Source organism: Rhinolophus sinicus, chromosome 14 (assembly GCF_057876585.1).
Source record: "Rhinolophus sinicus isolate RSI-liver-muscle chromosome 14, RSI-T2T, whole genome shotgun sequence".
NCBI lineage: Eukaryota > Metazoa > Chordata > Mammalia > Chiroptera > Rhinolophidae > Rhinolophus > Rhinolophus sinicus.
This window is the reverse complement of record NC_142514.1, coordinates 157,150,548-157,175,983: the sequence shown is the minus strand read 5'-3', so window position 1 is coordinate 157,175,983 and position 25,436 is coordinate 157,150,548. Positions and strand designations below refer to the sequence as shown.

General features: G+C 36.7%; 1 protein-coding gene and 1 pseudogene across 1 annotated transcript; one reads left to right on the top strand and one right to left on the bottom strand.

Annotated features, from left to right (window-relative positions):
• Positions 1–13,986: 13,986 nt before the first annotated feature.
• LOC109453115 (small ribosomal subunit protein eS4, X isoform-like) lies at positions 13,987–14,922 on the bottom strand (annotated as a pseudogene).
• A 4,692-nt stretch (positions 14,923–19,614) lies between these two features.
• Positions 19,615–22,108, top strand: FANCF (FA complementation group F). The gene has a single exon (XM_019742587.3). It carries the CDS (start codon positions 19,636–19,638, stop codon positions 20,713–20,715), a length of 1,080 nt encoding a protein of 359 aa, XP_019598146.3. The 5' UTR covers positions 19,615–19,635; the 3' UTR covers positions 20,716–22,108.
• The last annotated feature ends 3,328 nt before the right edge of the window (positions 22,109–25,436 follow it).

The following is a 25,436-nucleotide window of genomic DNA, read 5'->3' as shown; positions in this document are numbered from 1 at the left end:
AAGGAAATGTTGCCATGATGCTGCTGTCACAGCCACTTGGACTCTAGAGCCTTTTGCCAAAAGATTTCTCCAGCCATTATCCCCACCAAAGCTGTCCAGGTATAGGCATATTAAATTGTAAAAATAATAGTCAGTACAGTTAGCATAATAATTAAGAGTTCTAATAATCAAGTTCTAACTTCTTCACTAACTTGCTAAAAATTATGGGCAAATTAGTTAACCTTTCTGACTAATAGCCCCTCTCTCATAGGCCTGTCTTGAGCATTGCAGGATGCATGTAAAATATTTAAATTACTATCTGACATATAGCAAATGTGAAAGGGATGTTAGGGATTTTATTAATTGAGAACTTAAATCATCTTATTGACTCATTACGACAATCCCCTAAGATAAGGACATTACCATCATTAAAAATACAGATCAGACAATTTTATTCATCCTTCTCCCGAATCTTTCTCTCCTCCCCAATCTATGGCATCCCATTCTGTACCATTTTAGACATCCAGTGGCTTCATCATTCATTCATTCATTCATTCATTCCTTCTCCAACCTTCTCTGTGCACTTGTTATTTGAAGATGAAGTTTCAGGCCTGGCTCTCCAGGAGCTCACAGGTTAATAGGGAAATAATGGTCCATTAAATAGCACAGGTGGGATTCGGACTCATGTCTGATTCTGAGTGATTTGAAAGTCTGTGCTCATTTCCCTCTTTTGCTGCCTCATTTCCTTCCTTCCTCCTTTTCTTCCTTTTTTCCTTCCTTCCTTCCTTCCTCCTTTTCTTCCTTTTTTCCTTCCTTCCTTCCTTCCTTCCTTCCTTCCTTCCTTCCTTCCTTCTTTCCTTCCTTCCTTCCTTCCTTTTCTTCCTCCTTGCTTTCTTTTTAGGAGGAGTAAGAGTCTATACATCTGTAGTTTTTACCTTTGAAATAAAACTTAGATTAATTTATGTGCAAATGTTTACATGTGATAATAAAATACTCTGAGAGAAAAACAAATAAATCATTTTTGAAAAGAGGAGACTATTTCTGTCAGGTAACATAACAAGGCCAGACAAGCTGCCTCTGGCTGAGGATTCCATATCACCTAGAATTAAGTCAAATACCTTAGAGCAGTATGAAAAACAAAAACACAAAGACAAAACCAAAACCTCACAAAAGGAACACAGCAGAAGATATTGAGAGAAAATTTCTGACCAAGAAAAGTCAAGAGGTTTCAAATCCAAAACAGAAATACTCTCTTTGCTTTTATGTTTAGCTGCTGGAAAGTATAGAAGGGAATCAGGAAAGTTGTCATTTTAATTAGCTGCCATAGCCTGTGCAGGCTAAATAACCTAGAGACTGAAAGAGATTTATTATAAGGAATTGACTCACACATTTATGGAGACTGACAAGATCCAAGATCTTCAGGGTGACTTGGAAAGCTGGAGACCCATGACAGCCAATGGTGTAGCTCTAGTCTGAATGCTAGAAGGCTTAGGACCGAGGAAGAGCCAATGATTCAGTTTGAGTCTGAAGACAGGAAAAAGGTGATATTCCAGTAGAAAGGAAGTCAAGTAGGAGGAATTCTTTCTTACTTGGGGAAGAGTCAGCTTTTTTATTCTACTCAGGCCTTCAACTGATTGGATGAGGGCTAGGGTTTCCAGGCGGGAATTCCCACCCATTCTCATGATTTTTTTTCGCTTTCCTTTTCCCGAATCCCAAGAAAAGTTGGTCAGGAAATTGGGGAAATCAGCTCCTTGAACCCAGGTGGTTGGTAGTAGCGGCCATCACTTTGTGGAAACAATTCATCATGGAGAACAGAAAATAGTTTATCTCTCAGGATTCGGGAATGGGAAAGCGAAAAAATTCCTGAGAACGAGCAGGAATTCAGACCCGGAAACCCTAGATGAGGCCCTCACACCTTAAGGAGGTCAATCAGCTTTATTCAGTCTACCAATTTAAATTTTATTCTCATCCAAAAACATCCTCAGAGAAACATCCAAAATAATGTTTGATCAAATATGTGGGCCCAGTCAAGTCGACACATAAAATGAACCACCACAGGAGAAATAGTTGACAAGGAACACAGGTACTGATTTAAATACTCCTAATCCTTATGACGCTCAGAAATCTAAATATCCCATTTTCTATGCAAATTAATATGCTGGCATGGAAATAAACATGCATGGCTTGAAAACAAGAATACAAAACAAAAATATGAAGGGTCTGCGTGCCTTCCATTTGAAATAAAGCATAATGACCGAAGTTCTGACATAGGCCTTCAGTACCAGAGTAGCATTTCTGCATCAAAAACTGCTTAACCTATGAATACACAATAAATGTAAATGTTCAACTAATCTTATGTAACAACTGTAGCCACTAACTGTTCCTGTTCTTATATCTCTACATATATTTGAATAGAAAATCAGTCAGAATCTTTTCTTTAGACATTTCTTTCCCTTTAAAATACCATTTATCTGCTATGTTGTTTTCCAAAAGTACCATTTATTCTGCTAGCAATAATTTATTAAAATGAGGCATGATTTGTTCCTCCTATGGGAGACAAAGTCCTAACTTCATAGAATTTATATTGAACTGAAGTGAGACAGAAATTAAACAAATAAGCCAATAAAAATTAATACATAATATATCATGTAATAATAAGTGTGCTCCACGGAAAGATAAAATGAGAGTAAGGGTGAGAGAAAATACTGAGAGATGGCAGATGTTACATGGAAGGCCTTGTCAATAAAGCAACACCTGAGCAGAGAACCAAAGGAAGTAAGTATACCACACAGATTCCTAAAGACCTTTTCAGACACAGGAATAATTAGTGCAAAGTCACTGACACAGGGGGATGCCACAAATCAACTGTTCCAGAAAATCAAGGAGGCTCCTATGGCAGATATAAGTAAAGAGGGACTACGAGATAATAGCAGAGAGACTGGTATTTGGTAAGAGGAGGTTCAAATCCCATAGGCCTTGTAAGTCTTTGTAAGGACTTTGTTTTCTCTCAGAATTTGAGCAGAGGGGTGACATGATCAGATTTATAGTTTAAAGCTGTCACTCTGACTCCTGGGTGAAGAATAGACTGTAGGAGGACATGGGAGGACATGGTGGCTATTATAATAACCAGCTGAGAGGTGACAGTGACTTGGATGAGAGTGATTGCAATGGAGTTACAGTAAGTAATTAGATTCTGCATAGCTTTTGTATGGTCATTCTCTTTTCTGCACACTGTTTTCTTCTTTCCTCACACTAATTTTTCCCAATATATTCATTGTATAATGAAACAGATGAATTATGTAAGCACAAAATCCTAGTCTAGAATACTACATCATCCATGATACGGGTCACTATGATTTTTATTTTAAATTTTATCACTGATGAATGGATATGCAGTGTGTGAGACAGACAAGCAGGACTCCATTTTTTTTTTGTATAAACAATTACAGAAACGATGATGCCATTTACTGAAATGGAAAAGACTTTAGGAAGAAGTTATTTTGTTTTGCCATATCTTGTTTCGAGGGGACTAGAATTAGATTTCTAGTTTCGAACAAGTTACGTTTGAAATGACTATTTGATACCCAAAGGAAGTTATGTGTGGTCAGTGGAGCCAGTAAGAGGGTGAATCAAAGATAACTGAGTCTTTCAAAAGCAAATCTTATGTGTCTCTACAAGTATTCAGGTGTCTCTACTCCTTCTCTTCTTACCAACACATTCAGATACATTAAAGTCTCTCACTTCAACTATTGGGAAATTGATGAATAAAAGTAGAAATACTAATTATCATTTCCAATTGTTTACCTACTAATTGTTGTATAACTCTGGGGGAGACCCAGTTCATAACTAAATTGTGAAATGAATTTAAATCCTAATAAAATGTATTAATAGTAATATTGATTACATGTCAAGATATGATGCTCACAAATTGGGCTGCCCAGCTCGAAAACAAAAGCTCTGGGGAGAAAGGGTATGAGAAAATAGAGTGGTCATGACCCTGCAGGTTAAGAAAAGAAAATAATCTCATATAGAATATCCTGTTCAGGCGATAACCAACAGTTTTTTCTTTCCCTGTTTTCTCTCTTCTTTGCCTTCTTTGTATTCAGAATTTAATTGGATCTCTTATTCTCCACATATAGAATGTATATAGATATTAAATATATGGAAGATTTTTTATTTGTATTTCTGGTCCAGGAAAGTATAACGTAGTAGGGTTTGATTGTTTTTATGCTGTCTCAACCCAGTTTTCAGGCCCTGGGTAGATTCTGGGCAGTTCCCTTCATAAGCAGCCAACTAAGTCTGTACCCTAACCACATCCCTTTTTGGACTCTCTCACTCTGAGGCACTATGCACAGACCTAATCTCCTTGCAGCTAGGTGTCAGAAAACTAGGGAGATCCCCAATATCATGAGGGTCTGCAAAATTATTCGAATTAGTCAGTTCCCGGGGAGCTCCAGAAAATTAACTAAATCTACCCAGCTTGCCATACAGAAGCTCCAACTTGCTGTTACCCTGTCCCAGCGTGCAACCTTTTGTGTGGCTCTCTCTGGCAGCCTTCTCTCATTCAGAGTTATAATAGAGTTTTGATTTTTATCTGTCCAAGTGTCAGTGTGTTTTAATGTATCCTGCCATGAAAATAATTTTTAAATTTTATAAAACAGGAAGAAAGGGATGGGAACCTCAGATTTAATATTCTCACTACTTTTCTTTCTTCATCTTATTCACACTTATAAAATTCCTTTCCTCTTATGTGATTACCAGATTCTTCCTGCTTCATTGGCCTTCTCTCTTAAAATATGTTTTCCTTCCTACTATTTCCTCTATAGAAATATCAGGATCATACTTCCCTGTGTTCATGAATTTCTGTGTGTTATCTCAAAATACTTTGCAAAAGTAAAAAGTAAAGATTTGAGTAAAAAATATTACAACTTTAATAGAGTAATAGTGAAAATATCCAGCATGTAGTATAAAAGCATGTAAATGCTCTAAGTAACACACACACACACACACACACACACACACACAATCATGACAGATACCATCAGTAGGAGAGACATAAGCAATACTTCTGTGTGATATCCACTGTAATTGAATTGCCTTTGACTATATACACCATCAGAATATTCTGTAGCTCATACATCTTATGTCTTATGAATAAAGTATGGGGATGTTTTTCACTTATTAATATTGTTTTACCACTGGGTTGCGGATTTGTTAAAGCACAAGGTTTACTTCTAGGTACTTTCTAAGTTTTGTTTTGTTTCCTAGTCCAGTAATTCTTTATAGTTTGCCTGGATTATACATTGTACTTCTTTTTTCCCTCCAACATGTGAACATTCTCTTTACAGTCATTCAATTTCTCCTTTACACAATTCTGTTCTATTTTTCCTTTTTCTTACATCAATCCTCTTTGCTTCAACAGATACCTATTTTCAACATTCTATGCCTTAGGCAGATCTCCCTAATTGGTTCTGGTATCTGTCATGTGCTGAATTAAGAAGAGTGAGGAGGTTACCCAACTCCCTTCATTGATGACATATGTTGCTGCAACTCATAAAGAGACTATGAAAAGCTTCAAGTTTCAGAAAACATAGCCAAGTTTAAGACCCAAAAATCTAAGAGAGGAATCAGAAGAGACATCAATGACTGGTATATGCTATTGTTTCACAGTTTGTAGAAATCATAGATGTGATTGAAATAAAAAAAATTCAATTTATTTTAAAACATTTTAGTTCCTTGTTCATGAATAAATTTGGCCTGTAGTTTTATTCAGAAAATGTGATACCACCTAAAGATATTTTTATTGTTTAGTAAATAAGAATATTTCTTTGAAATAACAGGAAGAAAGTATGATCCAAGAGGCACAGGAAGTATAAAAATATACTATAGAAAAATGTTTACTTAACACTCTTCCTCAGAATTATTAAATAAGTTCTAAAATGTCATGTACTCAGCCTTAAATATTGCACTAAAATTGCTAATTAAATTTTTACATATAGTCTTAAATATTTGTGCTTGACACTTAGAAGGCAAGGAAATAAACTAGACTCTGTACCAAGAAAGTATATGATTTACATCTTATGGTTTTGTTTAATTTCTTTGCTGAGCAAGCAAATGCCTGCCAGACCATACATTAGTTTGTTTTCATGAAGTCAGAGTTTATAAGTGGAAACAATTTATGTATGAGAATTATACAGATGTCTTCATAAATACAGATGCTATTTTTTTCCAAAACAAATTGGCAATTTCCACAATTTGGAGTTTATGATTTCAACAAAGTGCAGTCATTTTTGTTTTTCAATTTTGGAATTAAAGAGTAGATGAAGACTCTGATAATGTTTTTGGAAAGCTTCTTGCCATATCATGAACTTACCTCAGAATGTTTCCTAATTTTCTTTTACATTTAGGAAAGTTTTATTAAGTACCTTTATTAAGATGGGTACTACGGGAATACAAAGATAAATTAGACAGTCTTCCCCTTGAAGAATTTTCCACTGGTGAAGGAAATAGACTTATAAAGAATTAGCCTAATGCAGAATGAAATAAGTGCTAAATATAGATACAAACCACGATCTAAGGAAGAGCAAGGAGATGCAAGATCAGCATGTCGCTGGGAATGAGGGAAAGTGGCATGGTGGGGTGACCCTTACAGAATAAGGTAGGAGAGCTGAGCCCATGCTGGAGGTTTGAAAATTTACAGTCTTCAGGGAACGAGAGGCAGTTTGGAGAACGTGGGGATTCGAGTGATAGAGGGTAATAGTAGGGATTTTAGATGGCTTTGAATACTATATTAAAAAGTTTGGGCTCTTAATAATATAACTCAATACTCAAGTCAATTAATTTTCTAACAGGTTTGGTTATTAATTCAGGTGTAAGCATCACACAACTACATATTTTATCCTCTGATGAAAATTTTCATTTTTTATCCATGAGGAAGAATTATATGGCCCCATATTAGCCATAACTCTTGATGGTCTACATTCAGAGAGACACTTCATATTAGGAAGGAATGTCTCCTTTATCAGAAAACAATAGATAACTTTCATATTATTTATTAACTATTTCTCATCACTTGGGCCTACAAATTCTTACAAGTAATTTTATACTTTCTTTGAAAGAAAATTATTTAAATAATTTTAACTAGAGGGGTTTAAAAATATTATTGGACCATTAAGTAACCATTACCTCACAGTTTTTAGCCTGGTTTTGAATTAAGCACCTTCCCCCAGATCACCTAATGCTTCCATTACTATTGCAATGTAACAAACCACCCCAGATTCAATGATGTAAATCAACTGCCACGTAATTTTGTTAACACAGTCTATGGGAAACATCAGACAGAGCACCGGAGGAATGGCTTATCTCTGCCCCACAATGCCTGGTTCTCAGGTCAAAACTGAAACAGGGATTGTAATCATCTGCAGGCTCTGTCACTCATATATCTGGTGCCTGGGCTGGGCTGACAAAAGTCTGCTCCATGTGAATTGGCTTCTCACAGCATAGTGACCAGATTTCCTGAGGGAGAGTTGCTAGAGGAATATTCTGCGAGCAGGAGCACTGGGTGGAAGCTGCATGACTCAGGATCTAGCCTCAGAAGTCACACAGCATCCCTTCTGCTATGCATTATTGGACACTGGCCACAAATCCTTCTTTTCAATGGGAGGAGTTTCAAATATTCCTGAGGCCATGTTTAAAACGGCCACACCCAGTATCCCAATCCTATGACTATTGATTATTTGGAGTTTTCTTCTCTCTTAGACTGGGTCTTGCTGATACAGCCTCTGCTTTATTCATTATTATATACCTAGAGCATGAGATGGCACATAGTATGGGTTCAAAAAGTATGAGTTGAAAAAGTAAATAAACTATTTTCTAAATGCATCTTGCTCACCTCATTTCTTTCATCTTTCCAGTCCTCACAGCTGGAATATCCTTTTCATTCCTCTGTTTACTAATAGTCTCTCTCTCTCTCTCTCTCTCTCTCTCTCTCTCTCTCTCTCTCTCTCTCTCTCTCTCACACACACACACACACACACACACACACACACATTAACGAGAAAGGGGAAATGAACCCTCTACTATCGATTGTACGGAGACGATATACCAGTAACCATGATAAGTGCCTTGCAAACACGATTTCATTGAGTCTTCATAACAACTTTATGACAAATATTATTATCTCCTCTTTCTGAATGAAGGAACAGACTCAGAAAAATTAACTAACATGCCTGAGGTAACCTTAAAAGCAACACTGGTATCAATCCCAGGTCTGCTTGATTCCAAAATTTTGTTGAGCTCAACAGACACATACTGAACAGCAATCATGTATCGGTGATTATGCTGGAACCAAAGGTACAAAGATTTAACCCCACCCCTTTGGGAGCTCAAAGTCTAACGAAAAGAAGTCTCACCATCTAAGAAAAGGTGTATTCTCTCCACTCCACCATCTTGCATTCCTGCATTGTGTGAGGTACTGCAGAAAGTATCGTGAACATTAAAAATACAGTAAAGACACAGTCATCCCATTCAAAAAGGTTAAGTTGGAGCTAAGATGCATATATTTATTTGAAAATATAATTGGCCTGTGTGTTCTTGTCCTTTTTGTGGAGACGTGACCCGGTACAAACACCTGGTATATTGAATCCTTGTGGTGGCAACATACCTAGGTTGGTGATGGATTTAGTGGGCTCTTATCATTAAACATTTGGATTGTAAAAAGATCCTCACTTGTAGTAAAAGGCAGTAACTAGTAAGTGACAAATTAACAATCCAACCACAAGTGTTATAGGAATCTCAAAGTGAAACAGATTACTTTCTGCTGGAGTTATCAGGAAAGACTCATAAAAGAGGTAGGATTCGATCTGGGTTTTGTAGCACAGAAGGAAGTGTTTCATGTGAAGCAAAAAGGGAAGACAATGATTCCAGGTGTAGAAACATAGTCACAAAGCAGTTGAGAAAGGAAAAAAAACAAAACTTTTCTGGAATCAAAATAAAACTAGTTTAGTCAAATAGGAGGTCAGGTGCATTTTTTTTTTTTTTTTGAAACATCATAAAATAAAGCCTGCATAGATTTATAACTACCTTTGAGTTCCTATACTACACAAATAATATTTAGCTCCTTTTTTCTGAGTGCTTTGTATTCCAAGCTGAGACTTCTTCTGACCATATATATAAACAAATGACTTAACAGAAAAAAATAAAAATACAGAAAGAAAAAAGGAGGAAGGAGGGAAGGAAGGAAGGGAGGGAGGGAGGAAGGAAAGAAGGACGAAAGGAAGGAAGGAAGGAAGGAAGGAAGGAAGGAAGGAAGGAAGGAAGGAAGGAAGGAAAGAAAGGGAAGGAAATTTTAGAATTAGAAAGCAAACTTGGCAGTGTGTACATAGTACCTAACTTAAGGCACTTACCATGGATGGTGTATGAAGCAGATTTTTGATTACCTACCTATTCTGGATTACCTACTAAAAGAGATGTCATATACAAACAATTCAACATAGTTAAGTAAATGTCTTATGACTCTCTGCTTCCAAAATACCCCACCTTTCTCAGAATAGATTTTTCTTCTGGCAGTTTCAGTTGCCTATTTCTTTTAATGCTGTGCTGGAAATCTTTCCAATTTCTTACTAACTGGCCATCAGATTAATATTAATTGTTTATGTTCCTTGACCATACCCATAATGAGACTACAAAATGCAAGAACACATAGATTTAAAGTTTAAAATACTTGCTGCTAGAACTTCAGTGCTACGTTTAGTGTACTCTAGGCTCTAAAAGGTAGAGAAGAATAAGGGAAAATTTTGCAGCTGGTGTAAATAATAAAAGGTAAATTGATGTTAAACCACACCGTAGAGATATTCAGTTATCCTGTTAAAATTAAATTAAGCTACTTTTTTCTTTTTACTGATATCTAAGTAAAACTAACTAAAATCAACACATTGGAAAGCTAGAGAAGAACATGGTGCTCACATTAATAATTTCTTATTATGAAGAATTGCAGTTATTAACTGATATTGTCATGGTTGGGCAAAGTATAAGAACACCAAATTGTTTTTTCCTCACTAAATGAATAAAATCATGTGAATATTGTTTTCTTACAACTAAGAACACCAAGAACTGCAAACTTTATCTGAACTAGAAATAGTTAAGAATGTTACGCTTTAAAAATTATCATTTTTACTAACAAAAATGTTTACTATGAAATTTGATATTCTTATTTGCTTAAAATGATATTGTTGATTGAGTGCAATCCTTAACTTTGTAATATTTCAATAACATTATTATTTAGGAAAACATTTCTCTTAAAATGTTCTCAATATTTCCCATTATATAGTCAAATTTAATCTGCTACATAATTTTTTAAGATCTTGCCTTTATTTTTATCACTACTTCCCTCCTATACCACAATACCCTCAGTAATTTTGTCTTGCTCTGAACTCTTCGCATTTCTAACATGCTAAATTGGCCATTGAATACTGAAATGTCTTCAAATGGACCCGGGTACCACCCACAACCTAGTAACCGAGATGTTGCTTCGTGTATACATATCCTCCTCATGTACAGCATCAAAAAAAAAAAAAAAAAAAAGATTACCAAAATTATATAAACTAGGGGAAAGGTGAAGACACACCATATTCTAAGATAATAAGAAACAGGGGCTTTACCTATCTGATCTATGTAAGTAAGGATATGCAAACTGTTAGAAAATTATAACATTCATTAATCCACTCAAAAGAATAAAAGGAAAATAACTATTAGTTTATGGCACTTTTGCTTCAAACACCTTTTCCCCTTAAATGTAGTGTTTCCCTCAAATGTGATAGAATAGTCCCTTTAAAGCCTTCCTTTATAGTTAAAATTTGGTAACTAACTGATAAAAACATTACCAGAAAGAATTTTTACATTCCAATAAAATGTCTCTGTGATATTGTGAATTTCGTTTTAATCACTTATTTGGCTTATTTCAGCCAGTTTATTTTGAAATGCTAGGAATCTTTGGGGATAACACTCCTTGACATTAATGATATTAACAGACCTGCCCAATCTAAGAGCTAAGATTAAGTCTGGAAGTTATTAAAAACAAGAAAGTTTCTTGATAACTTTTCCACCATATTTGCTCCTCATAAGAAAATATTAATAAGGAAAATTAGATTCCTCTGTTATCTTTTTAAGGAAAACTTAAAATGAGTTTACATGTCTATATACATGATTATACATGCATATTTTTCTTTGCTTCCCATTTCCTTAGCTTTGTTTTTTTTATATATACTAATTCTCTTAGGACATTTCTGGTTATATGTCTGGAAACTTCAGCCATCCAGAAAAAAAGAAGGTTGGAAAATAATGAAAAAAATGTGCTGAAAGAATTCATATAAAAGTTTTGGAGACTTGAAAATGGGAACAACAGACACTTAGAAAGTTATTGAACCAGGAAAAAAAAGCCCTTACTGGCAGGTACTTATGTAGCAATATACTGATAACTACGGGATAAAAATAAAGGCATCCAGACATTATTACAGAGCTCTCCTCCATGAAACCAAACTTCTAATTCAAAGGAAAAGAGAGATCTTGATTCATATTTGTTTCTTTCTAGATTAGACATTAGAAAAAAAAAATCACCAATTGTAAAAGAAAAATGAAATTTTACACATAAATATAGTTCAATTATTTAGTTTAAGTATATTCTTCTTAGGAATATTACCCCTTTTACTTATGTACACATACACACATATACACAAAGGAGGATGCACAACCTGTGTATTGACATAATCTCAAAACAATATATTGCATATTCAATTTATGTCAATATGAATTTGATCATTGTCCCTTATATAGAGATTTCTTTTTTTCAAAATAGATGTCCAAGTAGTGGAAAAATTTAAATTTGATAAAAGTCAGAGGAATCTCTTCGAGTAGGATCAATTCAAGTATTTAAGTAGTTTCTGAATATGAGCAATCTAAGAGATATCAAATTAAATGTTCAGATTCTAGGAATTGAATTGGCTATTATTTAAGGAAGAGGGAAATTTCTGTATAAATTATGCCTTTTGCATAATTCAATCCATGTTTTCAATAACTCAATTTTCATGCAATCATGATGTCTTTGGATTCCCATAGTATTCACTATCTGTTCTGGTTATCTAATATACTAATCTGGCATCCTGAAGAGTGTGAGATATGACAGTACTCTGGGATTAAGAAAACAAGTTCATAAGAATTTCCTCTGAGCCATGTTTTGCTATGAGTTTTTTGTTGTCTTTCCCAATTACTAGCATCAGTCAAAATCAATACCAAGCTCCCATTCCATTCCAAATGTAAAGATACTTCACCCAATTGCTTAAATGAGAATTTGCAGTTATTTTGCTCCTCTTCTCCATTAAGATCTATAGATTCTTCCTCAGAAGGAATTTTCAAATCTGAGCACCACGCTCTCCCACTCCTCCTTAACATTTCCTCGGCCACTTCCTTAGTGAACCTGCCATCTCGTGCTCCTGGACTATGGCAATATTTTTCTAGTGGACCGCCATCTCTAGCCACTTGTCCCAGCTGACTACAGCCTGTTTCCTACATTGCTTTATAACAGATATGATGTCATTCTTGTGCTCCAAACTTGTCAACAGCATCTGAGTGTCAGTTGAACACAGACCCTGTTCCTTAGGGCAGTATTCTAAAGTCTTCACAATCTGAGTTCATCTACGAATACCTCTAACCATTTCCCACACTAAACAAGAGATTTTCAAGACTATGGATTTCACTGACTTATCTATCTCTGGGTATAACACATATATTTCTACACACATATATATATATTCTAAAGTAGGTGTCTAAAATAATAATTGCAAACTTTTTAATTTTTCCAAGTCAAGAAAACACAAAATGACCATTTAGTATAACCATTACTTTACAAAGAAATGCTTTTTTCCCTTCACCTAAATCAATGATATTTATGAAAACATTTTACGTTGTTCTGCCATATATTTGTATGTGTCAGTAACAATGATAAATTTGTCATGGATTGGCAGGAGTGTATGACAATGACAGATATTTGGTCATCACTGCACTAGACTACTCACCATCCCCTAAACACATGCTGATTGATAATATTATGACTCACAGACTTATGTAAGAATGGCTGAAAACTCAGACAATCGTTTCAGTCAAGGTCTGGGCAGGGAACAGGCACAGTCAGCAGGAATTTCGAAGCTAATTTAACAGAGATATATTTATAGAAGTGTGGCCAGAGTTAAGGGAATCTACAAGGCATGCCAGGGTACCCAGGGATTAGCAACAGGAGGAATTGCCTAAGGTTGTAGGGAGTAATCGGTGCCATCTGAAGCTCAGGGAGGCGTTTTACAACTTTTTAGAGGAAGAAACCAGAACACTGAGGCCTTAGCAGAGAGCAAAGAGAACCCCTGTATCTCTCTTGTCCTTCTGGTTGCTTGCCGGTGCCTCTCATTGGTCAATTCAGCAGCAAGGCAGAGGGCAAGGGGAAAAGGCTGACACAGTCAATGTAGATCAGGCCACCCCTCTGCACAGAGGTGAGAAAAGAAGGAAGAAAATGGATGGGGTGATATGGGAAAGACAAATGGAGAGTAACTAGTCAACTACTTTCCCCCTGTCCAACTTAATAGAAACTTAAGGCAAGCTAATTTCAATCATACTGCCCTTTTTTTTTTTTCCCCCCTTTCCTTAGCTATTTATGTTAGAATGCCTATGTTACAGCAATGCTTTTCAACCTTTTTCACCTTGTGGTACATGGCAGTCAACCAAAGAGGATTTGAGAAGCATATATAAAAGACTTGGTGAAAAACAAAATTTTTTTGCACTTTCTTTGATAACATGAATAAATATTATTCTACATGTTAAATTGTTATGAAACTTCCCCAACACATTTAAAACTCTGAAATTTTTTAAAGTGGAAAATTGAGCTTGCTTTCATGATTTTTTTTTTCATGCTATATTATCTTTAATTAAGTACAAAGACTCTTCCAAGCATGTCACCAAGAGATCCTTTCACCCACTGCTCTGTTTGGCTGCCAGTATCTTGACTCTCTTTTCAACAATGGTGAGATGGATATCCTTTCCATGGGGAAGAGAAATTCATGGTTTGTTGCCTTTGCCAATAACAAAAATATTGGAGAGCTGGGTAGCAAAGCTGTTGTCATTGGTGTCTTTCACAGGAACCATATCAGAAGATCCAGGGTGTCTCTCTCTGTTGGCGATCATACCGATTCTTCCAGTTAGCATCTACAGTCACCATGCACAGGCTACCAGTGTCAAACTTGATGAAATCAGTCATTTTGCCTGTCTCGAAATCAACGTGAATGGTGTCATTGACCTTGATGAGGGTACCAGGATGCAGACATCGTGGGTCACCAGATGCGGGATTCCTTTTGTGCCCACAAAGATCTTTCTCATTCTGCACAAGTTGTGCTTGGCCTCCAGTGGTGTAATGTGATGAAGAGCAAAGCGACCCTTGCTGTCATAGATCAGATGGAAATTCTCTCCGATCTTGCAGATGCTGATGATATCCACAAAAGAATCAGGGGAAGTTACATCAGTTCAGACCTTGCCATCAATCTTAATAAACTGCTGCACGTAGATCTTCTTTACTTCATCTCCTGTTAGGACATACTTCAGTCTTTTCCTTAGGAAGATGATGAGAGGGAGACATTCTCTCAGCTCGTGGAGACTGGTAGATGGATGAGGAACAAACACACCAGTCAGTTTATCCAGCCTCCAATGCTTTGGAGCCGCTACATGCGTCAGATGCTTTTTGGGACTATGAGCCATGGCTGCACTGGGCATCGAAAGAGCAATGAGTTTTTAATATTTTTTTATGTTTGGAAAGGTCAGTCACAATTCTTGATCAAGATTTTAACAAAACTCTCTTCATATTCTTGAGAGTCACCATTGACTATTGGTGAAATAGGCAAAACCATTTTTACAAGAAATAGTATTATATTTACAAGAAATAGTATTATATTTACAAGAAAATAGATATACAAGAAATAGCATTTACAAGAAATAGTATTATATTTAAAGAAAAGCTCTTCTGTTCTTTTCCTATAAAGGCAATATATTAAACATTACTATGATGATGCAAATGAATTACAGATCCACAGAAAAGTTTTCATATCAAGTATTTCAAAGTTTCATGTAGTTCTAATTTTCAGAATATCCATGCGTTGTTAGAGCAGTCTTTCTGCTGCTAGCTTTGAGGCCACCTAAAGTCATGTCTACTGCAAGTGGAAAAGAGTATCTCAAATTTGTGAAACAGAGATTTGGAGCCATCATCTAGACCTGTGCCCACAGGAGATCCCATCCTTTAATCCCTCCTCCAACATCTTCCTCTGAACTCACTAGGGCTATGTCCTGTCTGTCTTGGATATCTGGAACTTTTCCATTTACTTCTTGGGCCTCTTGTCCATGATAAATTGCAATGTATATTCATTCTAGACACTAACTAGATGTCCAGGCAGTAGAGCATGTCCAAAGAAGTACTAAAGGGTGTATTGTCAGACCTCTCTATCTCTGTAATGAGTCTAGCCTCCCAGCCATTACTCATGTACCCCAAAGCCAAAGGCAACCAATATCTCAGGCATAAAATTGTAACCCTTTCTGCTGTACACTGATTGGGAAGCTCAGAACCCAGAGAAATATTTGTTTACAGTCCATTAACTTTCTGAAAACAATTTTAAAGGTAGGAAAGGTAAACATGGTTTGTTTTTCCTATCTGGCATATAAATTTAATATTTTTGAGATTTGGTGTGGGGTTCTACAGTCTCATCAGGGTTTAGTTATAATAACATTGGGTGCAAGACAAGACCATTTGTTCCCGGAAACTTAATTGTCAGATTTCCCTATACATGCCTAAAGTCTTCTGTCCATTATAAGTCATCTGATGGTTCTTCCCCTTTTGTAAGGGACACAAGTGAAATGAAGAAATTTTGATTTAACTGAAATAAATCCCACTAGGATCTACATTCCCCTTTCTCAGAAATATAGTTTGCATTATCACAAAGAAACGGCAAATATGTTTGCTAAGTTTCTATGTGAGATCTCTCTTCAAAAGTTGTGCCAGCTTGCTATTTATTGTTGTTGCTAGAGAATATATACAAGAGACCTACCCTAACCCCTGTCTTGAATAAGGTAATGGGGTCAAGATCAGGTATAATCATTGCCTGTAAAATTTGCCCTCAGAATGTTTGTAAATAGGTCAAAACATTTTCCTTCCAAGAAGTAGTTTCTGGGATAAGGGAAAATCCCTCTATTTCTTCCTTGCCTGAAGAGGTGGAGTCCAGGTCTGTTATATAGGAAAATATTATTTCAAAAAGTAGATGGCGGACATTCATATGTGAATATACTATTGTTCAGAGTAGAATAAAAGGACATCAGAACACTTTGTTTTCATTGGTCTCACAGTTGCCGTTTCCTATCATTGGCAGCTTATTCATATCTTAAAATAACCAACCATGTAGGCCTAACCTAGAATGTAGAATCAACTTGATTTTTCAAGTCTTAGTAGTCCATTGAACGAGATTGTATTAGAAACTTCTCAGGACCAAGAGTAAATTAGAGCAGCAAGCTGTATCTTTCTTCAATAAAGTTTTCTCCAACACTGTCCATAATGATGTTGGTGGTTGCTCTTTTATATTTGGAAGGAGTGGAATTTGGAGAAGACATGAGAAAAATGTATACTTCAGGCACTTATATAATATTGACAACAACAACTGATGTTTATTAAGTGTTTATATGTACCACACAGGGTCCTAAAGGGCTTATATTCGGGTGCATTTAGCTGAAAGCAACAGAAAATAAAACTGAAATAGTCCAAAAAAAAAAAAAAGTGACTATATAAGGTTATACTCTTAAACAGGTTAGTTTTAGGGTTGTATTAATTTAAAGCATTCTTTGTGATTCTGAAATTCTTTTGGCTCTGGGAAGGAGATGGGTGTTTCAGCATTGGGCTTTATATAAACATATTACAATGTCAAGAGGAAGCAATGCTCACTTAAGCATACCTAAATATTCAGCCTGAATAAACCTACAGAGTCTGTTGACAACTATCTCTTCATACTAGTTAGTGTTCATGCTCTATAGACTTTGAAGAGTAGGAGACATATTCTTTGAATCATCTAAAACTAATGAATTGGAACTGATTCACCTGGCCATTTCTGAAAAAATTTCTGTTATGAAAAAAATTCTATAATAGTTAGTTTTAAGACTGAATTTCTAAATTAATTACTTAATTAAGAGAATGGTGGATTAAAATTATTGGCCCAAAATTATCATGCTCTACACCCTGAAGCTGAGCTGAAGTCAGTATCCCAATTGCATCATTATTATGCAAAGAGAGTGGGGGTGATGGTAGAATAAATATTAAAAGTCAGCCATAATATCAAAAATGGCATCTTACGTTTATTATCTGATTTAATCTTCACCAGAACCCCATGAGGTAAGCTATTAGTGAAAGTCCCTTTTTCTTATCGTTCATTGTTTATGATGCTTAACTCCCATGGTTTGACCAATATCATATTTTAACAAATTCTCCAGAAATTTGCCCTTCCATTCTCTGTCCTAATTTATTGCATCCCAGGAATTCAGAAATCATAACCAAGAAGGGAGGTTGGTACCGGTATTCATAGCACACACTATACACATTCATGACCTTATATAGAAATCCCCTCGTTGTCTGAATGGGATGCATTCCAAGACCCCCAGTGGATGCCTGAAACCATGGATAGTACTGAACCATGGGTATACTGTTTTTTCCTATACATACATAGCTATAATAAAGTTTAATTTTAAAATTACGCACAGTAAGTGATTACTAACGATAACTAAAAACAGAACAATTATAACATACTATAATAAAAGTTATGTGAATGTGGTCTGTCTCTCAAAATGTCCTATTGTACTGTACTCACATTTCTTCTTCTTGTGATGATGTGAGATGATACAATGCCAATGCAATAAGATGAAGTAAGATGAATAACTGTAGCAACCGCAGCATACAATTTTTTCCTTTCTTTATTAAGTCAAGAACTTTCACTTTTTCACTTAAAGGAAGTATTTTATAGCTTCTCTTTGGCACATCTGAATTGTCAGCATCACTACTCTTGCACGTTGGGGCCATGTTGAAGTAAAATAAGGGTGACTTGAACACAAGCTCTGCAATTCTGTGATGGTGGACTGATAACCAAGAAGGCTACAAAATGACTAACGCTCAAACAGCGTATACAGAATGGATACGCTGGACAAACAGGTGTTTCCTGTCCTGGGCATATCTGAGCAGGACTGCTTGAGATTTCATTGTGCTACTCAGAATGGCACACAATTTAACATGTATGAATTATATATTTATGGAACTTTCCATTTAATATTTTCAGACCATATTTCACCACAGGTAAACTGAAACCCAGGAAAGCAAAAAGAACAGTTAAGGGGGCGACTGCTATATGTTTTACCTTATGTTATTTCTCTCACTTGAGTTTTCCTTTATTTTGTGATAGTTCAATTTAAGGCCTAAACGAAATATCAGTCCTTTGTAAAGCCTTTCTAGAACTCTCCTGTCAATTTACATCAGGTCTCTCATAGCATCATTCTCACAGATTTAAAAACACTTAAAATCAGATTCGCATATAGTTAAGTGTTTCTGTGCTCCTCTCTACCTCTGTCTCAAAAATTTAGATTTCTTAAAGTGAATGGCCTTGTCATACTTATCTTTCAATCCTTAATACTTTACATATAATAGTAGCTTAAAATGATCATTGAATTATGTTGAATTAAATGGAACATTGCAGAGAAGTTTCAAACCCTTGGCGTTTCATTCTTTAAAAGAGAAAACTTCAGAGATATCATTTGTGTAATGAAAAGAGGCTTAGGTGAAATATGTGTACATTATAATGCTCAAGTGAGGATTTACAATAAATTTTTTTAAATTTTAAGTGAAAAGATATGAAGCAAAAGTTAATCTGCACAATTCTTGCCAGTATGTCTCCCTGTCATCCTGAACTGAAGGCAAGTTTATTGGATTTTGCTCATATCCTTGAAAGGATTATGCTCTGTCAACTCAAGTACCTGCAAATTAACTGTTTTCTGGCCTTAAAAACTGTTCTCAACACTCATCTTTGAGCTTTTAACTGAAAAAATTTGTTTCTTAAAGAGGCCTTCCTTTTCACCTAATCCTACCTCCAATCCTGAAGACAACAACAAAAACTACTCCAATAAGTACTCAGAATTGGTGTTGTGTTTTGTTTTGCTTTAACAAAAAAGAAGAGAAATTTGAGAGGGGGAAAGTCAATTTTCATTTATTAAAACGAGTGTTCCCACACCTTTTAAAACAGGAAACTGGGAGACTTGTGTGACTAATAGCATCTTTCACGTGGCTCTTGGAATTCTTGCCAGGATGCCCTACACTTATTCTCTAGGTCCTAAGAGCCTCTGCAATATTTGTGGCTAAAGTAAAACCGCCCGGCCACTTCTCCAGTTTAAATTTCCCGGAGTGAAGGTACCCGGATTAAAGCCGCGTTGTCAGATTGACTGGGACTTTGTCCAATAGAATTGTAGATGGGCGTATCATTTCACGGACACTCCAATCAACGCGTAGAGATTCGCTGTCTCGAGGGTGAAAGCGGAAGTACGGACCACGCGGGCCCCATGGAATCGCTCTTGCAGCATCTGGACCGCTTTTCTGAGGTTCTGGCCGTGTCCCGCACGACCCACGTCAGCAGCTGGGACCCCGCCACAGTGCGCAGGGCCTTGCAGTGGGCTGGCTACCTGCGCCATGTCCACAGGCGCTTTGGCCGTCATGTCCGCATTCGCACGGCTCTAGAACGGCGGCTGCATAACCAGTGGAAGCAGGTGGGCTGCTCTGGGCCCGCTTCGGTCCCGGGGTTGACGAGCTTTGGGGCCTTGGAGCGCTGCGACCTCCTGCTCGCTCAGCGACTGCTGGAGAACCCGGCTCTCGGGGATGCCGCCTTTCACAGCCTGCTGCAGCAACTCTTTCCCGGCCCTGGCGTCCTGGAAGCCGGAGAGGAGACGCTCCAAGGCAGCCTGGCCCTCCTCGCTCGCCGCCGGTCCGCTGTCCACATGCTGCGTTTGAACGGCTTTGGAGAGAACTCGGTCCTTCAGGAAGACTCAGTGATAAAGACTCAGGCAGAGCTGCTGCTCGAGCGTCTGCAGCAGGTGGGCAGGGCCGAAGCGGAGGCCCCCAGTAGGTGTCTTAGCAGCCTGTGGGAGCGCTTGCCTCACAACAACTTCCTGCAGGTGATCGCGGCCGCGCTCTTGCTGCCATCGTCATCTCCCCAGCCCCGCAACGAGCAGTGGGAACTGGACAGCCCCAAAACACCGGGGGAGGGGAGTCAAGAGCTGGTTTGTTGGCTTCTGAGGAAGTCGGATATCATGGCTACTTTTTGCCGCAGTCTCCCAGCCGGGCTGGTAACTTCGGTGGCAGGCCGCCATCCAGACCTTTTCCAGGTCTATCTGGGTCTGCTAACAAACTGGGGTCGACATCTGCACTACGATCTTCAGAAAGGCATTTGGGTTGGAGCTGAGTCCCAAGACGTGCCCTGGGAGGAGTTGTACTGCAGGTTTCAAAGTCTCTGTCAGGCCCCTTCACCACTGAAAGATGAAGTTTTAACTGCCCTGGAGTCCTGCAAGGCGCAAGACGGAGGTTTCGAAGTCCCTGGTCTTAGCATCTGGACAGACCTGTTGTTAGCTCTTGGGAGTGGTGCCTGATCTTCCATTTGGGAAAATACAAGCTTCAGGTCTCAGCCCAGGCCCCACTTCTCTATGGGCAATGTTCTGTTATTGATTGCTTGAATATATGGTTTACAAAATTAAAATTCCAGTGTTTCCATCAAATCTCCTGTACTTTCATGTGTCCAAAATATTATTTTAGATGCTAATCTATAATAGGTGTAATTATAATTTACAATTATAAATATGTAAAGTAATTAGCTGGTAGTGCCATGGATTTTCTGGATAGAGGAGATAAAATTGAAAGTGTCTTTAAAGCCATGGAATTAATAGTTTGCTTTTTAGAAGTTCCATTTCTAAGAATGCTGAAAAGATAAGTACTTTTCAAAGAATAAGCAGCTTTAAAGTGACAAACAAGACACCTTTTTTTCTGTCAGTATGGTTTACTTGTGAAGGTCTTTTTTTTTTTTTTTATACCCTTCTCCCCTCCCACTCTTTCCCCCCAGTGGAGCTTTTTCTTTAACCAACAACATGTGTTGTTAAAAATGATTTGGAAAACTAACTGGCCTATTTGGAGGTTAAACCCTGACTTTGACCTTGGTAACCTAATAACCAATTAACCAGCCTCTCAATATGTATTAAAATTCTTATTCAAAAAGTTTGTTTCTCATTTCTACAAATTACTACTCTGAAATTGAAAGACCAAACAGTAATTTAAAGCATCAACTTAAGGACAAGAAAAAATTTGTTTAAAGTGTAGTAAATACAAATATATGCCTTTAGATATTAATTTAGCATTTGTTGGTAAAAGAATCAGAGCAAACTTCTGAATTAGAAGGTCCAAATTTTAGTGCAGTTTCTGCCATTGACTATGTTAATAAATCACAACTTTGGTGTTACACTTGCCTCATCTGATAAATGAAGTATTTAGACAAAATAGTTCAATTCTCTTATTTTTCCCTTGGTGGCTGCCTATAGGGACAGTTGAGAATATTTGTTTAGTTTGTGTCGGAACCTAATTTTGTGAGTTTACCCAGAAGCTCACCAGATGTGGCAGAGTCCCAATCACCAAACTTAAGAGCAATTTATTTATATTAGAGGGATATAACTGCATTCATCAAGATATTTTCATATCTAAGTTGGTAGCAAGATTCTTTGGAAAACATTGATATTCAGAAAGCTAATTTCTAATTCCAGAAATGGAATTAGAGCAAAGGCATTGTATAATCTTGTAGAATGTTTTATTCTATAGTAGAACCTGTAGTAAAATGTTCCACCAGCAAGTACACTTTTCTAGATGTTCCTGAGATAATACAAGCAAGTTCTTATTTCCTGTGGTCTGATTCCTTTTTCTAGCTCTAATCTATGCAGACCCTCCTTTTATTGCATTTGTCATTAATGGAAGAATAAAGGCAATTCCTTTTGTCAGTTACATGACACATTTGATTTTAATGTATGGAAAACCTGGGTGTCTAAATAGGGTGTTCCCCCTGAGGACATCTTCAATTGCTTCTATCAGAGTAGTGAACACTACCCTCTGTATTTCCCTGAAAATAAGGCCTAGCCAGGCAATCAGCTCTAATGCGCCTTTTGGAGCAAAAATTAATATAAGACCCAATCTTATTTTAATATAAGACCGGGTTTTATATAAGATCAGGTCTTATATAATATAAAATATAATATAATACCCAATCTTATATAAGACCGGATCTTACATTCATTTTTGCTCTAAAAGATGCATTAGAGCTGATGGTCTGGCTAGGTCTTATTTTCGGGGAAACGGTAGGGCCACTTTGGCAAAGTTCCTGAATTAATGCAAGAGTTTTGGCTTCAGTTTTCCTACCTTGTGGCCTGCTCAAAGCATAGTTTCCAAATCCTATTTGCATGCTACTCACATCTGCTTTTGGAGATAGATACCTATGGTGAGGAGGGGAGGGACATGAAAATTTCCTTTATTTCCCGAAATTCCAACAAAAGCATTAGAACGATGTTTTATTGAGAATCTAAATGTTTGTAACAGTGGGGCTCTACTGAACATATAGTCAAGGCTTTACCAAAAGTAGAAGCCCTCATTTTCCCTTTAACACAGCAATCAAATTTCTTTCCTTAATACTCCTTTGACATAAGCCATGTCAAAGTCACCAATCAACTCCATGATGCCAAATTCAAAGGACATTTTTCTGGTATCAAGTTTCTTGACCGCTCAGCAACGTTAGACATTTCAACCACTCCCTTTTGGAAACTAGGCTTGAAATTCTGTTGTCATAACTTATGTGACACCACTTTATCCTGGTTTCTTTTTACATTTGTAGCTTTTTCTCAGTCTCATGTTCTGGCTAACTCTTCCCCTTATCTACCTTTCCTGGGATTTCTCAGAGTTTAATAGCCTCCTTCCTCTTTAGTGTACACTTTGATCCCACGTGATCTCATCGATTTCCATGGCTTTAAATGTTACCAGTGTGCTGCCAATTGCACGATTTATATCTCCAGTCCAGAGCTCTCATCAGAGCTTCAGGACAAATATCCCCATTTGAAATGTCTCACACGTCTCTCAAACCAAACGTCCAAAACAGGATTCTTAATATCGCCATATAAGCCTGTTTATTCCCGTGTATTTTTCAGTAAATAGCCAGAAACCTGGGAATTAGCCTTGAATTCTTCCTCTTTCCCAACTATCCCATCCATTCCATCAGCATACTTCCCCTTATCTCCATTTCCACTCATGCTACTAGTATAGGTGAGGATGACCATTGAGTAAATTCTTGTTGGTTCAGGACAGATTTGAGTTATACCTACTGTCCTGGCATGATTAATACAAGTGTCCCCGTTTTTCTCTTAAAGTTTCCTGGTTTGGCTGGTAATTTATATGGTCTCCTATCCATCCCATGTCTGCCAGGTCACTGCAATTAGCTAGTTTCTCTATTGCACCTCTACAACGCGTACACTTAATAGTTCAAGTAGTGGACTCTCAGTCACAGTCACTGAGAAAGTTGAAGTAATTGGAAGAGAACTTCATGCAGACTTTTACCACTACATCTATCGATACTAGCATCTATACCCACATGCTTCACCTTCTGTTTGTTTTCAGTGATAAGCTATTCTATATTAAGCCAATTTCTGTAGACTCCAAAAATTCCAGACTTTTTTCAGTTCTTGTAATAGGCTGAGCTTTTTCCTGTCTTAGAACTTGTACTTTCATTATTCCTTCAGCCAAGAATGTTATCACCCAGGTACTTCTCAGCTTAATTTTGTTCTCTTATCAAAATGCCTGTATGTAAATATATCTCACTTTGTTTTTTCCTTCAGACCACCCATTTTCCTATTGTATTGTTAATGTGTGTCCATCTTTTCCAATAAAGTATAAGCTCAGTGAGGACATGACTGCCTCAGTTTTGCTTCAACATCCAAGGCCCTCACACTATACTGACATACATTAAATAGTTGATAAATATTTATGAATGCATAGGAATGGAGTAAACGAACAGAAATGGAGCAAACATTAGATTAGCGCATCACCCTTACGGTCACATCCTTAGGAAACGTAAGTCATATCAGTAGTAGCTACAAGGAGCACAAATCCAAACAGAGTGGGGTTCCCAATATATGGTAACATTTCTAAGCTACAACCAAACAATCTTAAAAATATGCCAACACTTCTTTATTGCATTTAAGTTGGATGAACATAAACCAATGTCAATATTTAGTTGCTGTGGTTAGATTGCCCAATTTTACTTGATCTTTACAGCTCTTTTATACATTTTTTTGAGCTCCGAAACAGTATACCAAAGCTCTAAAGTAGTAACCAGTTATAAATAGAATGGCCCATCTCTAGTGAATTGAAGGCATAGGGTATTCATATTAACATAAATTAGTTAATGCAAATGCTCCAGGAAGGAATCATTGATTTTACTCAGGAATTAATTGGAAATGATCAATCACTATATTAGAAGTGTAGCGATAGCATCATTTATCAGATACTAATTGTCATAGTGAGCTAAGAATGCCCTATTGGCTTAGAAATATGGTGGCCCTAAGGGAAAGTAGCTTGAATAATTACAATAATTAATGTGTATACAACTGTCTTTTGAAGCTTCATTACTCTTAATATTGAGGTAAAGGTTTGAGTTCAACGGAGCTTACAATGTTTTAAAGTTTATTGTGGTTTTACCCTTTTAACTCATGAATGATCAGAATTTAAATCTCAAAAATTTTGTATATGTAATAATTCAGAAGTAGTAGCATAGGGATATAAAATGTGAAAAATCAGTTTATATTTTACATTTACACATATACAAATAGTATTATGATGTGAATGAGGTCTATTTTTATCTCAATGTTAGGGATATATTTGAAATTTGTATTTAAAATTTGGGTTTTACATATCAATGTTGAAAATAAATTTATTCCAAAGGCAAATTTATTTATCACCGAAAAGCTTCCTTACTTTATATAACCTTTAAGTTTTATATTTGTGTTGCAAATTTTTACTCATTTATTTATTCACTAAACATTGATCACCTACTTATATGTCATACTATAATGTGCTAAAAAGTTACAAACCGATTTATTTAGTTTACATATTTTCATGTTATGAACCCAATTTCTCATTTCTTAAACTATGTCTAGAAAGCAATATGTGAAGTATAGATATGTGTGTAGGTCAGTATTGGGTATTTTACCCTCCATAATTTTTCAAAGCTCTGTGGGATAGCTGTTGAAATATTCAATGTTATACCAAGCATCTGACACGTTATCAATAC